General features: G+C 42.1%; 1 protein-coding gene across 6 annotated transcripts in view; it reads left to right on the top strand.

Moving 5' to 3' along the window:
- The window catches only part of ZZEF1 (zinc finger ZZ-type and EF-hand domain containing 1), a 128116-nt gene that overhangs the window by 72131 nt on the left and 41460 nt on the right, over positions 1–14525 (top strand). For all 6 annotated transcript variants that reach the window (XM_033423178.2, XM_033423181.2, XM_033423175.2 and 3 more), the window contains exons 24-30: positions 718–919; positions 2004–2152; positions 3846–4086; positions 7262–7341; positions 9513–9606; positions 10374–10842; positions 11718–11882. In XM_033423178.2, coding sequence (XP_033279069.2) covers positions 718–919; positions 2004–2152; positions 3846–4086; positions 7262–7341; positions 9513–9606; positions 10374–10842; positions 11718–11882 — 1400 coding nt within the window. The remainder of the gene's footprint in view (positions 1–717; positions 920–2003; positions 2153–3845; positions 4087–7261; positions 7342–9512; positions 9607–10373; positions 10843–11717; positions 11883–14525) is intronic.

Genomic DNA, 14525 nt, shown 5'->3' with positions numbered 1-14525 from the left:
AGGCTGTATGGCGCAGAAAGTCTAACGATTTACTCTCTGATTCTTCATAGGAACAGTTTGCCACCCCTGGTTTATATCACATTGTCAGAGTAAATGGGGAGTTGTAATCCTTAGCAAGAAAGGGCCAGTGAGTCCAGGAGGGCCCTGACCATGGTGATGAAAGCCAGGATCTCCCTCACAGTTAGGGCCGCATGGTCTCTGGGACTGGGAAGTTAAGTCCTGCTTCACTGTTGACCTTCTCTCTGCTGTCAGCGGTCTTGATTGGGAGCAGAGGAGCGGGCAGCATGCTCTCTGGCTGAGTAGGTGGTGGGCAGATGGGCATCTGAGGTTTAGAAAACCGACCAGCAGTTTTCAACTTTGCTTCTTCATAAGATGCAGTTGTGAATTTTCTGTTTCAGTCACTCCATTATACATTTCTCCTTTAGTAGTTTTGGTGGGGGTGATAAGATATAATGGTGAGAATATAGACCAATTTTTTTTTTTTTTTTTTTTTTTTTGGCCACGTGGCATGTGGGATCTTAGTTCCCTGACCAGGGACCAAACCCATGCCCCTTGCAGTGGAGGCGCGGGGTCTTAACCACTGGACCTCCAGGGACCAATTTTATATTTAGACCAATCTTATATTTAGATTTTTTTGAGTCGCGAAGAACATGCTTATTATTGAAATGCTACCTTCTCTAATCAGTTTGACCACATGACTTTTTTGTTTGTCTCTAGAAAGTGACCTTTAAGGCTGGTCCCCGGCTGCAGTTTCTCTTTCACTCTGACAGCAGCAACAATGAGTGGGGCTACAAATTCACCGTCACTGCCTATGGCCTGCCTGATGTCGCCGTGTCTTGGGGCTTGGATTTACAGCTCCTTGTTTCCCGGCTGATGGGACGCCTCGCTTCCCAGTGCATGGCACTCAAATCCGTGCATCGTAAGTCCACAGACCATCCCTTCCCTTCTTGCTAACAGCCACATTGAAGAGCAAGGTAGTACCCCTTTTGTGTAAGTTGTCTCCACATAGCAGCAGAGCAAAGGGGATTGATAAAATTCCCTTTCAGTTTCCTTTAAACTAAACCAGAATAAGATGTCTACTTGACACCATTTTCATCAAGTTGCTTGACTCAGACACTGGGGCACATTGCCAAGGAAGGACATGGTGGATTCCCTGTCTATGGAGGACAAGTGGGGAGGGAGCTGAGTTTGGGCAGCATTGTTATCATTTTTTTGTGAGTCAATTTTGGTATACTCCAACAAGAAGGCAGAAATATGGAATAAATTAATTGTATATTCTCTAATTATCTGAATATTTGTGTGAATATGTATAAATATGTGAACATGGATTTAGCCTTAAAGTGATTTCTTCAACTTATTTGTTAAATTCATCCAAGGATGAGTGAAACAAGAAATAGAACGAAACTTGCTAGCCTATTTTATTTCTATATCATGTCTTGAGTTTTTCCTCACTTTAAAAGTAAAACATCATACAAAAATTGCGTAACGGAAAAAAGCCAAGGGGAAAAGCCATTTTTAATCCTAATACCCAGAGATAACTATTATTAACATTTTAATCTATTTCTATCTTGTCTTTTTTCTTTGTTTATTCATAAACACATACATGGTGGATATTTAATTATTGCTGCTATTTTTTTTACAAACTTAAGTTTATGAATTGTGAACATGTCCCCATAATGAAACGTTTCTAAATGGTCTCCTGTTATACCCTAGAGGTAGTTCCCATTCTGTTTTCAACTTACTACACGGGTTAAGTCATTTCAGAGGCACCTGTAACTGAAGCTGTCGTAGAGAATGGTAGCATTTCAGGACTGCCTGATGGCTTGGGTTCATTGGGGTATTTGTTTATGAAGTATCACAATTACATTCTGCTAAATGTGTGTGAATTCCCTCCAAGTCTTAATGCCCAAGTTTTTTTAAAACCTTTTCTTCACCAGTTCAAAGATTCTCAGTATATTAAGGAAAAAATAGAACTCTCATCAGCCTTCTTTTTCTCTTTCCAGAGTTAGGAAGTAACATGGCAATACCTCAGGCAAAAATGGCATTAGTCCTAAACTCCCCCTTGTGGAAACCTGTCTTCAGGCACCAAATATGTCCAGAGTTGGGATTAGAAGCAAGCTGGCCCACTCACCCACCCCAGGATAATAAGGAGGTATTTGTTCTTCTCTTGTCTTTGTATTTGGAATGGGAAATGTTTACTAATATTTATTACTTTAAATTATAAACGTCTGTGTTTGTATCTTATCACCCCCACTGAGCTGTTAGCTCCTCGAGGGCAGAAACTATATCCCTTGTTCACTTGGGGTCCCCACTGTGCACCACAGGGGCCAGTGTAACGGGTCTTCAGAAGTATTGACTGACTGACTCTTCAGTGATATACAGTAGGTGCTCAGTAAATCTCTCTTGATGGAGTTATTAAACAAGTCGAGTCTATTTCCGGTGCCCGCTGAGTCAAACTTCAGAATAAATGATTTATGCTGTACTTATTTGTTCTCCATGGAACAGTAACACATTATTTAGGCTTATAATAATTAAAAACGAAACAAGTTTGCCCACTGTCTCTTCTTCATCTCTCCGCCCTTCTCTCTCTGCTCTACTACTTTTCCTCCCTTCTTCCTGCCTCCCCCTACCCCAGTTCTTCAGTAGTTAATTGCTGAATCCAGGGGTTCTTGCTCAGCTTCTCTTCTCCTTTGCCTCTCTGCTCCTTCTCTTATTCCATGGCAGCCCACTGTCTTCTCTTAATCTCACCACTCCATCTACCCCCTTTATTGACCTCTCTTCTTCCTCCTTCTCTAAAGAGTAGGCTTCATTTGGGCTTTCTCCCCTTTCCTGCACCCCTCCAAGACTTGATGCTGTCTCCTCTCTTCTGTTGTCATATCTGTGTGAAAAATACCTAAATGTCAGTTTCCAGCCCTGGTTCTTCTCTCAGGCTCCAGTCATGTATCCCCATCTTCCTGTCAGGTATTTCCATTTAAGTGTTCTGATGCCCTTTAACTCAGAGGTGTAAAACCAGGACGTCTCCCTGGACTTCTCGCTCCTGTTACTGTCATTATTGTTTCCTAGGCATTGAACCACTGCTCCCTGGCATCACCTTTATCCCCACCTTGTTCTCACCTTTCCTGTCCAGTCAGCTGCAAGCCCTGTGGCTTCTTCCTTGAGATGTTCACCACTGTCTGTTTCCTCTGTCTCCATCTTTATTCAGACCCTCATCTTGCACTTGCGTTGTTACATTGGTACCTACCAAGTTTTTTTTAATCACTGCATTATCTTGTCATTCCACTGCCAAGCACCATTAATGGCTCCCCGTTGCCCACAGGGTGAAGTCTAAACTCCTCAGTGTGACAGTCAAGGCTCTCTACAGTCTCCTTTCACCTTACCTATCTGACTCTAGTTCCCACCACTCCCCAGCTGAGACTTCAGGCCAGGTCAGTCTCCCCACTGACTCTTAACTTTTGCTCATGGTTGTGTTCCTCAGGGCCAAACCTGCCCAGTCTTCAGGGTCCAGTCCAAAGCCCGTCCCCTCCAGGAGGCTTTTCTTAGTTACTTTAACTGCCAGGAGCTCCCTCCTGTGAATTCTCAGCACTGGGTGTCCCTTCTAGGCATTTGGCACTTGATAATCTTATGCTTTACAGTAGTGGTAGTTTTAATGCTTTTAATGTTTTATTTATGTTTACCTTTTTTTTTAACCCATGTATCTGTCTGATCTCCCCCAAGTAGATTGAAACTTCCTGAGAGTAAGCACCGTGTTTTATACTTCTGCTTTGGCCTAGTAGGTGTTCAGTAAACTTTATTTTTTGAATGAATGCATTAAACATGATGGTTTTTCTTGTTGTTGTTGTTCCCAGGTTAAGAACATCCCTGATGATCCCTGCCACCAATTTCTTCTTGACTTTGCACAGTCAGATCCTGCCCAGAACTTCTGTGGGCCATATTCAGAACTTTTCAAAGGATTCATACAGGCATGTAGAAAACAGGCCCCAAAGACAGATATAGTTGCTGGTTCCACTATTGATCAAGCTGTGAACGCCACCTTTGCTGCTCTGGTGTATCGCACTCCAGATTTATATGAGAAGCTGCAAAAATATGGTAACTTATATTACAGGGAATGTTTTTGATCTGAAGGCCAATTGCTAAGTTTTAAGAAAGCTTATCTTAAGTGAAAGTTGTAAAATATTTTGGAACATAAACATACTTCTACAACTATAGACTTCATCTTGTCAGTCCTACTTTGCCAGTCAAAAGATTTGTGACCAATTTATAGTTAGCAGATTGCAGTATATAGCAAGTAGCCTTGAGTTTCCTAATTAGCAGGTAATTTGTCTTTATCCAGAATTCTCATGGAAAACTGGCGAGAAGTTTAATGGAAAGAAACCTTAACTTGGGTTGTAGTCCCAGCTCACAAACTAGAAGTTGTGCAGCTTCAGGTTAATCAGATAACCTTTCTGCACCTGAGTATCCTTATCCGTAACATGCTAAGAAATTCCAATTTAAACCTGAGATGTTTAGGTAATTGAATGTGCTGATAACCAAGGAGGAAATGCAGGTATTAACTCCATCTTTAGACTTGCAGCTTCTTTGTAGCATCATCCCTGCTTGGTTTCCTTTGTTGATAGCCTGCTCCTTGCCATTTCTTTTCCTCATGTCCCCCAGGGATACCATCTCTGTGTATTTACTATAAGTGTAGACTGCAGCCTAACAGGACCCACGGAGAGGGAGGGTCTCTCCCTACGCATAATCTTTCAGGGGAAAAACATTTCAAACCCAACGTAAAGACAAGTTATGGGCTGTCCCAAGCACTTTGGCAGGATATGTGTTCTTTCCGTGGTGCTGATGAAAGAAGCAGGAACAAATGCTTCCTTTCTTAGAGTAGGTAATTGCTTATTGCTCTAATTATTATTATTGTTGATATTATTAGCACTGCTACCTTTATTGCTTAGTCCTGTGTGTCCCACATTGCAGAGTTTATTTCCTGATGTCCAGATCATCTCAATTACTCCTTCAAATCTTAATATTTCCTTTAAGAAGCTGCTCAAGTAAATAAAACTGTACTGAAGCATGAGTGGTTTAAGTAAACAACTGTCACATGGGAGAGTATATTGCTGCCGGGCATGAGGGGCCTGCTGACCTGTATGGTTTTGAAAAAAAAAATTCGGTACATGTTTCCATAATCAAATTGTAGTAAGACAACTGGACAGCCTTTGTTACCTGTGGGAACTTTCAGTGGAAGGATAAAAGCCTTGTGAGTTAAAAGCTGAGAGATAGAACTCTCCCCCAGCTCTTTTTCACATCATGTTCAGCTATCACATACCTATTTGCAGTTAAGAAACACACAATCAAATGTAGGAACTAGAAATATTTTACCGAATACAAGTTGTTTCTAGAATACCTACCACTGTTGCTTTGAAAGAGGTAAAGTTAGTTCCCAGTTCTTTCTGTCCCTGCCTCTAAGGGGCTATTCATGGGTTCTTCAAGACTGAACTACTTTGAGAGTGGTCCTTGTCTAGCTAATTTGCTCATCTTTGTCTAAAAATTTGTCACCCTTTTGGGTTAGAAATGTACGGGAGGAGTTTTTCAACTAGACTCTAAGCTGCTTGAGGGCAGGAACCATGTTTGTTTTTTTCAGCATAGTGTTTCCCAGTGCCTGGTATAGAGCCTGGCACATTCTAGGTATTCAGAAAATACATTGCATTTACATTGGCTAAACAGAGAGCGTCACTGTGTTCTAGTAGTTTATCCTTTGGTTTTTAGATGAAAAGGGACAGGCCTCATGGGTCTTTCTTTAAAAAAGAAAAAAGAGAACTTTTTTGTTATTTTTCTAATTATAAAAATAATACCTATTCATGTAGAAACTTACAAAGTACAGAAAAGCTTAAAGTAATTATCAACTATAATCTCACCACTTCAAGAACATTTTTCTGTTATCATTTTTCTATATATCTACCTGGCCTTTTATTTAGGTATATTTATATGTGTACGTATGTATATATACACACCATGTTTTTACTATGTATACTCTTTTCAAATAAGACAACTTTGTACATACTGTTTCATTATCAGCCTTTTTTACTTACTATATACCATGAACTTTTTTCCATGTTTTTTTTTTTAACATCTTTATTGGGGTATAATTGCTTTACATTGTTGTGTTAGTTGCTGCTGTATAACAAAGTGAATCAGCTATACATATACATATATCCCCATATCCCCTCCCTCTTGCGTCTCCCTCCCACCCTCCCTATCCCACCCCTCTAGGTGGTCACAAAGCACCGAGCTGATCTCCCTGTGCTATGCGGCTGCTTCCCACTAGCTATCTATTTTACATTTGGTAGTGTATATATGTCCATGCCACTCTCTCACTTCGTCTCAGCTTACCCTTCCCCCTCCTCACGTCCTCAAGTCCATTCTCTACGTCTGCATCTTTATTCCTGTCCTGCCCCTAGCTTCTTCAGAACCATTTTTTTTTTTTTTAGATTCCATATATGTGTGTTAGCATATGATATTTGTTTTTCTCTTTCTGACTTACTTCACTCTGTATGACAGTCTCTAGGTCCATCCACCTCACTACAAATAACTCAGTTTCGTTTCATTTTATGGCTGAGTAATATTCCATTGTATATATGTGCCACATCTTCTTTATCCATTCATCTGTTGATGGACACTTAGGTTGCTTCCATGTCCTGGCTATTGTAAATAGAGCTGCAATGAACATTTTGGTACATGACTCTTCTTGAATTATGGTTTTCTCTGGGTATATGCCCAGTAGTGGGATTGCTGGGTCATATGGTAGTTCTATTTTTAGTTTTTTAAGGAACCTCCATACTGTTCTCCATAGTGGCTGTATCAATTTACATTCCCACCAACACTGCAAGAGGGTTCCCTTTTCTCCACACCCTCTCCAGCATTTATTGTTTGTAGATTTTCCATGTCAATAATTATTTTTTACTCACTTTTAATAATTTTTATTTTGCTTTTAATTTTTTTATATTTTACTTTTATATTTTTACTTTTAATATTTTACTTTAACAGTATATCCATTCCAGATGCTGTTTGTTTGAAAAAAGTTAGTTTGAAGTAACACAGAGAACCCATTACAGGTGTTTGTGGTTTAATTGATTGTTTTTTTCCCCCAGTCCTCTCTTAGGAACCCCCATGTGCAAGTGTCAGGGGAAGAGTTTTCCTTTGCGGAGATTGGGAGGTGACTTTGGGCTTCATGTTGCAGTAGTGAACTGTGTTAACTGAATGTAACCTCTCCTCTCCCCAGTAAACAGTGGGGGCAAGACAGCCCTGAGTGAGGAGTTCGCACAGGTGTATTCCTTGGCAGATGGGATTCGAATATGGATGGTAAGGTTTTCCTTTGCATGTGATTTTTATACATTTTGAGTTTTCCCACATGATATCATTGAATTAAGGTAAGTAGCTCTCTTCTCAAGAATTTAACTTTAGGAATGTTTTTCAAAACTAAAGTTCAGTGATGTGAATGGATAAAAAATAATTTAGAACCCTTGAAATCATAATTTGGTGAATGTTGAGATTGTCAGAGTAAACAGGGCTCAATTGAGCCCCCCCTTACCTCCTTCTGTAACCCAAAGGCTGCTCGGTGGAACCTAACCTTTTAGACTAGGGGGAAGAGCATTGTGTTAGATGACAGTTTTAGGCAGAGGAGAGCACTCTTGCAAAGGAGAGGGCTTTCTGCATTTTAGAAAAGTAGTTCTGCAGCATTGTTCATGACAGCAATAAACTGGAAGAACAAAATGTCCCATTTATAGAACAGACAAAAAGATTATATATTATATTACTGTATAATGCTATATTACAGTGAAAGTGAATGAAGTAGAGCTGCCCGTATCAGCATGGGTGGTGCTCACAAATGTGATGATGAGCAAAAAATAGCAAGTTGTAGAAGAATGCGTAGGTATGATATTCCTCGTATAAAGCTTAAACATAAACTAGATCTCTCTGTTATGTACATAAATATGTAGTAAAATTATACAAATGCGTGGAAATGATAACAAATTCAGGAGAATTGTTTTTATTTCCTAGGTGTGGAGATGAGTATATATTAGTATTATTTATATATATATTTACAACCACCTTAAATATTGTATAGTAATTGAGAAAGCAATCTTAAAATAAATGAGTAGAGGCTGGTAATAAGAGTGAAAGCAAGAGACTAATTGTGGTAATTAGATGAGGATGGCTTCTGCTACTTGGGAGATAAGATAATTAGACTGTGTGATTGATCTGAGTGGTGAACAGGCAAATGGAATTTAGGACTGTTTCCGTGTTCCTGGTTTGGGTGACTTGGTGGGTGGGTAGAAGCGTTGACCAGAATAGGAAGAATGGTCTTGGATCTGGGAGTGGGGTGCTAAGTTCAGTTTGAGACCTGTTATGTATGAGGACATCTAGGTTATTTAAGACACCTAGCTGGAGAATTTAGTAAATGTGAAAGACTATAAATGTCAAGGCAGAGATAAGGATAACTTCAAATCATTGGTAATAGTTTTTTTTTAAATGTATGAGTTTATCCAGGAACAGACAAAATCTTGGACAAAATCCACAATGATTAGAACATAGTTGGTGCTCAATGTAGACGAGATAGATAGATGGAGACCCAAATGAACAGGGACTCTCAAAAGAAACTAAAAGGTATCATCATCAGAATGGTGGCGGGTGGATCAGAAGAGTGTGTTGACAAAGGAACCAAGACAGTAATAGCAATTTAAGAAAGTGTCCGATAAAGTCAGTGGCCACACACAGTTCAAGTAAAAAGGATTTGGCAATTGTGACAAAGCACATTGTAGATTATGCTTCTGGTTTAGCATATGACAGACTGCCGATGATTGGACAAGATACCAGCCTTCTCTCTAAGACCTTGGTCTACATACATCACACATGGTCTTCTGTCTGGGCTGTCAGCACCATGGCCCAAACTGTGACCATTTCCTGTGCTGGTACTAGAAGCACCATTCTCTGCCTGGCAGTCTCAGCATCACTTAGAGGTGTCCCCTCCTTCAGAGGAGAATAGAGATCAACTTGTGGTTCAACCTCTGCTGCAAACCGGGTGTGTGATTTCTGGCCACACCACGCGGCTTGCAGGATCTTAGTTCCCCGACCAGGGATTGAACCCATGCCCCTTTCAGTGGAAGCATGGAGTCCTAACCACTGTACTGCCAGGGAAGTCCTGAGACTTCACTTCTTTATCTGTACTAGGTCAGCTTTAGGTAAGGGCCCCTCCAACTCCAGGGTTCTAGAATTTTTTAAAGAAGAGGGTCATGGTTACAAATCCCTCCCAAATAACACATAGTTGAAAAGGAGGTAGTCTTGCAGATAGACCTTTAGGCAGCTTCAAATCCTGAATTATTTCTAGGACAAACAAAAACAGCTCAGTCCTGTGCACAGGACTGTAAAGTTCTCCAGGATCTCAACACTGTGTGCTTTTGAAGTAGTTTGCTGTGGCTGCCCTTGCTGCCCTGTCTGGACAGCGTAATTATGTGGCTCAAATCCTTCCCCAGTTAGAGATGAAGCAGAAGTCCCTGATGAGCCTGGGGAATGAGGCAGAAGAACAACGCGGGCCAGAAGCTGCTGAGGTGAACCCCGAGAGCCTGGGTGAGTGCCATCTCCAGCTGTCATCACTGGGCCTTCTGTTTCCATTTTGTGGAAAACCAGTGACCCACCTTCTAGATAAGTTTAGTTGAAGCTGTGTTGACCTAGGGAAGGTAACACAGGCACTAAATATATTTTCCAAGGATGTTCACAAATAGAGAAGTGCCAGTTGTTAATTGTTTATTAACATGATCCAGACGGAGCATCTTTCTAATTACTTTCCTTAGGAGGCACGAAGTGCTTTTTGAGCTACATCTTGTTATGTTTTTAAAGTGTATTCACACTAAATATTTAATGAAATTAAGGAATTACTGTTAACTTTTAAAATTTCATGGTTATGTTATTATTTAAAACTTTTTTTTAGTGAAATATACTGGAGATTTTACAGATGAAATAATGTGATGCCTGGGATCTGCATGGAAGTAATCCAGGGAGTGGGGAGTGGGAGTGGGTGAAAAAAAGACTGGCCTTGGATTGATGGCTGTTAAATCTGCGCAAGGGGAAGGGTCGTTATACTATTCTCTCTCTATGTATATTTGAAAATGTCCACAATAAAACTTTAAGTGTGCTGATGGTAGTGCTAGGGAGATTTTGATGTATATAATGAGAGAAAATTTGATTCTGTCCTGTCAGTAGATGTGTATATCACTGTGTTAATGGAGGTATTTCTTGTCCTAAACTGTAGAGTTTAAGTAGATTTTCAATGCAAAAGTAGGTAACGAGTTTAATTTCGACTTTTTTTCATTATCTTTCTTGCATTTTGCATTTAGCGAAAGAGTGTATTCAGAAGAGTCTTCTACTACTGAAATTTTTGCCCATGGGTGTAAGTTCAAAAGAAGGCTGTGACAAGTTGGTGGCTGTAGATGACACAGATCATCTGCGGCCACTGGACAAGCGCCAGAGGACAAGCTCTGTGGTGGAAGAACATTTCCAAGCCTCCACATCTCCCACCAAAGCAGCGCCCCCTGCTGTGGAAGATAGGAGTCCTGGCTTGGATGTCCAGCCCACACTGCCGCCCAGCAGTGGTGCTCCTGCCACGGAAGTGTCCTCTGCCACAGCCGAAGAGCCTTCGTCACCTTCCACTCCCACCCGGCGGCCTCCCTTCACCCGGGGGCGGCTCCGGCTGCTCTCCTTCCGCTCAGTAGAGGAGGCCAGACCGTTGCCCACAGTGAAAGAGAAGTACCCTGTGCTGAAGGATGCCATGGACTTCATTAAAGATCAGTCACTCTCCCACGAGAGGTGAGCGCCTTCTCTTTTCAAGCAGCAGGTACCCAGTCTTGTCAAAGACTTGAAGTTCATGTTAAAAACGAGCAGATAGGGCTTCCCTGGTGGCGCAGTGGTTGAGAGTCCGCCTGCCGATGCAGGGGACACGGGTTCGTGCCCCGGTCCGGGAAGATCCCACATGCCGCGGAGCGGCTAGGCCCGTGAGCCATGGCTGCTGAGCCTGCGCATCTGGAGCCTGTGCTCTGCAACGGGAGAGGCCACAACAGTGAGAGGCCCACGTACCGCAAAAAAAAAAAACCAACCAAAAAAATGAGCAAATAATACTTGGAGGACAGATCAAGATTTGTCTTAGAATGTTCAAGAAAAAAGTTTTGATTTTGTTTTTCTTTTAAAGAAGTATTTTTTTCACTTGAGATTTGTACATTATGCTATATATACATTATATCAATAATGTACCATTTGGATAAGAAAAGAAACATTTCTCTTCCTAGCTGCCAAAATAAATTTGTCTTATTTTAACGCTGGGAGAAATTTAGGATTTGATATTTTCTGGCAAAATTACTTGTCAGTGGGCCTATACCTCTGGAAGTATTGCATATTTTAATTTCCTGTCCTAAGTTTGTCCCTGGTTTACCACAGAGACAGAGTTCCTTTTTAATCAATTAATTGTTCAACGTGAGTTGTTGGGCTTCTGGATAGTGAACTGATTTGTAGTGCTGCCGAGTAATGACTAAAAGTAGCAAACAGGTCTTGCTATCCTTCCTGAATGATACCTCACAATAGTGTTTCCTTTTTATTAATACGGCATCAGAACTTGGGTAGGGGTCTGTTTTCTTTCTGCCCCAGCTCGAGAGTTTTCTGGGTGTTCCTGACTTGAGTTCTGTCTCCAGTGTTGTAAAGGTTCTTTCCTTGAGGAAGGCCCAAGCCCGGAGCATCCTCGAGGTCCTGAGGATCATTCAGTGTTGTACAGAGTCCCTTGGGCAGCCTCACTGCTTCCACCCGCCTTTCATACTTTTCCTGTTGGAGCTTCTGACCTGCCAGAAAGAGTTTACCAAGTAAGTCCAAAGTACGAGGAAGACAGGCCGCGGGGTCGTTTTAAAGAAATCCTGATTGTCTTCTCTAAGTAAGAGCTCTATCATTTCCATGTAGGATACAAATTCATGTTTTTGAACAATTCGTTCTCTCATTCTCAGGAAAAATGGGTTCTATCCTTTCAGTAAGTAAATACCAGAACATGTTTATTCCTCTTGATGACTTTATCAGCTTTATTTTACCAATGAGGGTTGTATTGCCTGTGCACCCGTACTCATCCTTTGGCTCCTGGAAGCTGTGGGCCACATTTAATGCTCATTTACTGTAACAACATAAATCTAAGTACCTCACAAGGTTGTTTCAGCAGCCACTTGGTAAATACCTCCCGAGTGTTGTCTCTACCAGCCACTGTTCTAGGTGTTGTATATAGCAGTGGGCAAGGCAGACAAGATCCTTGTTCTAGTGGAGCTTGTATTCTGTTTAGGAGAGACAGACAAAACAAAACAAACACAAACAAACGAAAAATATAATCTATAATCTGGCTGTGTGGTGATTTCGTACAGAGTGACCTAATTTGTGTAGTTGGGTTAGGCAGGCTGAGGAGGACGTGGAACCAAGGCATGACTTGACCAGCTGAGATCCGGGGGAAGAGCACTAAAGGCAGAAGGACCACCACACAGACCCTTGGGTGGGGGATTAGCCCAAGGAGCAGAAAGAAAGCCAGTGTGCCTGAGCGAGAGAAATAGGAGGAGGTGAGGTCAGAAAATTAGGGCCCATATTACAAAGTAAAGCTTTGTAGGATATGGTTTAAGGTGTTTGGATTTTACCCAGAGTTGCAGATGGGAAGTCCCTGGAGAAATTTAAGCCCAAGGGGAACACACTGTGATATATATTTATGAAAGATACTTCTGGCTACTACATGAAAAAGAGTGGAAGGAAGAAAAGCAGTGGAGAGACTGCTGCAGTAGCCCAGGCAAGAGGTGGAGGTGGTTTGGACCAGGAGATAGTACTGGAGAAGGAGAGAAAAGGATGAGATTCAAGATACACCGTGGAGGTGGAGTTGTAAGAACTTGTTGATGGGTTAGACATAGAGGGTGAATGAAAAGAGTCATGGGGAAAGAAACCTCTAGGATTTTGGCTTGAGCAGCTGGGTGGATGGTGATACATTTTACTGAGGGGAAGAGTGTGGAAGGAACAGATTGGGGTGATAATCAAAAGTTTTGTTTTGGCCATGTTAAGTTTGAACTGCTTCTTTCATACCCAAGTAGATAAGAGAAAATAGAGATAAGAGTCTAAAGTTCTCAGAAGAAACCAGGAGTAGGGATAGAATTTGGATGTTGTCAGTATATAGGCGGTATGTAAAGCCGTGAGACCAGATGAGACCTTCTACAAAGAGTGCAGAGAGATGGACAAGAGGGGGCTCTGGACTGAGCATTAGGGGCACTTCTTTATTTAGATGAAGCCAAGCAGAGGAAGAGGAGTCATGAGGAGACCAGGGAGTGACCACCAAGAGCAAAAACCAGGGGATGGTGGTGCCGTCGAAGCCGACAGAGGAATGTATCTCCAAAGATAGGAATGGGGCTTCCCTGGTGGTGCAGTGGCTAAGAGTCCACCTGCCAATGCAGGGGACACGGGTTCAATCCCTGGTCCGGGCAGATCCCACATGCTGTGGAGCAACTAAGCCCGTGCACCACAACTACTGCACCCGCGCGCCACAACGATTGAGCCTGCACACCACAACTACTGAAGGCCATGCACCTAGAGCCCGTGCTCTGCAACAGGGAAGCCACTGCAATGAGAAGCCCGCGCACTGCAACGAAGAGTAGCCCTCTCGCTGCAACCAGAGAAAGCCGGTGCACAGCAACGAAGACCCAACACAGCCAAAAGAAAAAAAATAGATAGGAATGGTCCATTGTGTCATATGCTGATGTGAGAGGTTGAGCGAGATAAGAACACACTAGATTTGACAGCAGTCTTACTGGAGCCATGAGGCCACAAGCTCTGTTGGACTGGGTTGAGAAGAGAATGGGGGTGATGAAATGGAGAGGGAGACTAGACAATTATTTCAGGAAATTTGGCCTTAAAGGGGAGCAGGGGATTAGGATAGTAATTGCAGGGGATGTAGCGTCAGCTGAGGGTTTTGAAGAGATAGCAGAGTATACTGTACACTGACGGGAGTGGGTCAGTAGTGAGGAAAACTCGATGCAGGAAGGCGGGCTTAATTGCAGTAGCAGTGGTTAAGTATAGTGGTCAGCCTTTGAGAGCCAGGGAGACTATCTCCCTGGCAGCAGGAGGAAACACACTGGGGTAGAGATGCAAGTTGGTTGGTAGGTTTGGTGGTGCGAAGATGGGGGAGTTCCTGTGGGATCATTTCTGTTTTCAAAATATAAAATTTGAGGGTAGGTATCAGCTCTAATGGCTTAGGAGGAGGCAGTGGAAGTTTAAGAAGAAGCAGGAGGTTTGAAACAGTAGTTAAAATTGAGACAGCCGGTCTGATTGCCTGACAGTTTGGAGAGATTATTTGAGAATTATGGTTGTGAACGTAAAGTGCTACTAGTCAGCTTGGTTGTGTGGTGTTTCCTCCAGCAACAATTAACTATTTTGATGTTGGCATATAATTTCTCAGGCAAGTATGTGGAGGGAGAAGGCAGCAAATGACTTGGTGA

This window comes from Orcinus orca, chromosome 19, assembly GCF_937001465.1.
Source record: "Orcinus orca chromosome 19, mOrcOrc1.1, whole genome shotgun sequence".
NCBI lineage: Eukaryota > Metazoa > Chordata > Mammalia > Artiodactyla > Delphinidae > Orcinus > Orcinus orca.
The sequence above is the reverse complement of the archived record's forward strand: the minus strand, read 5'-3'. Positions and strand labels throughout refer to the sequence as shown.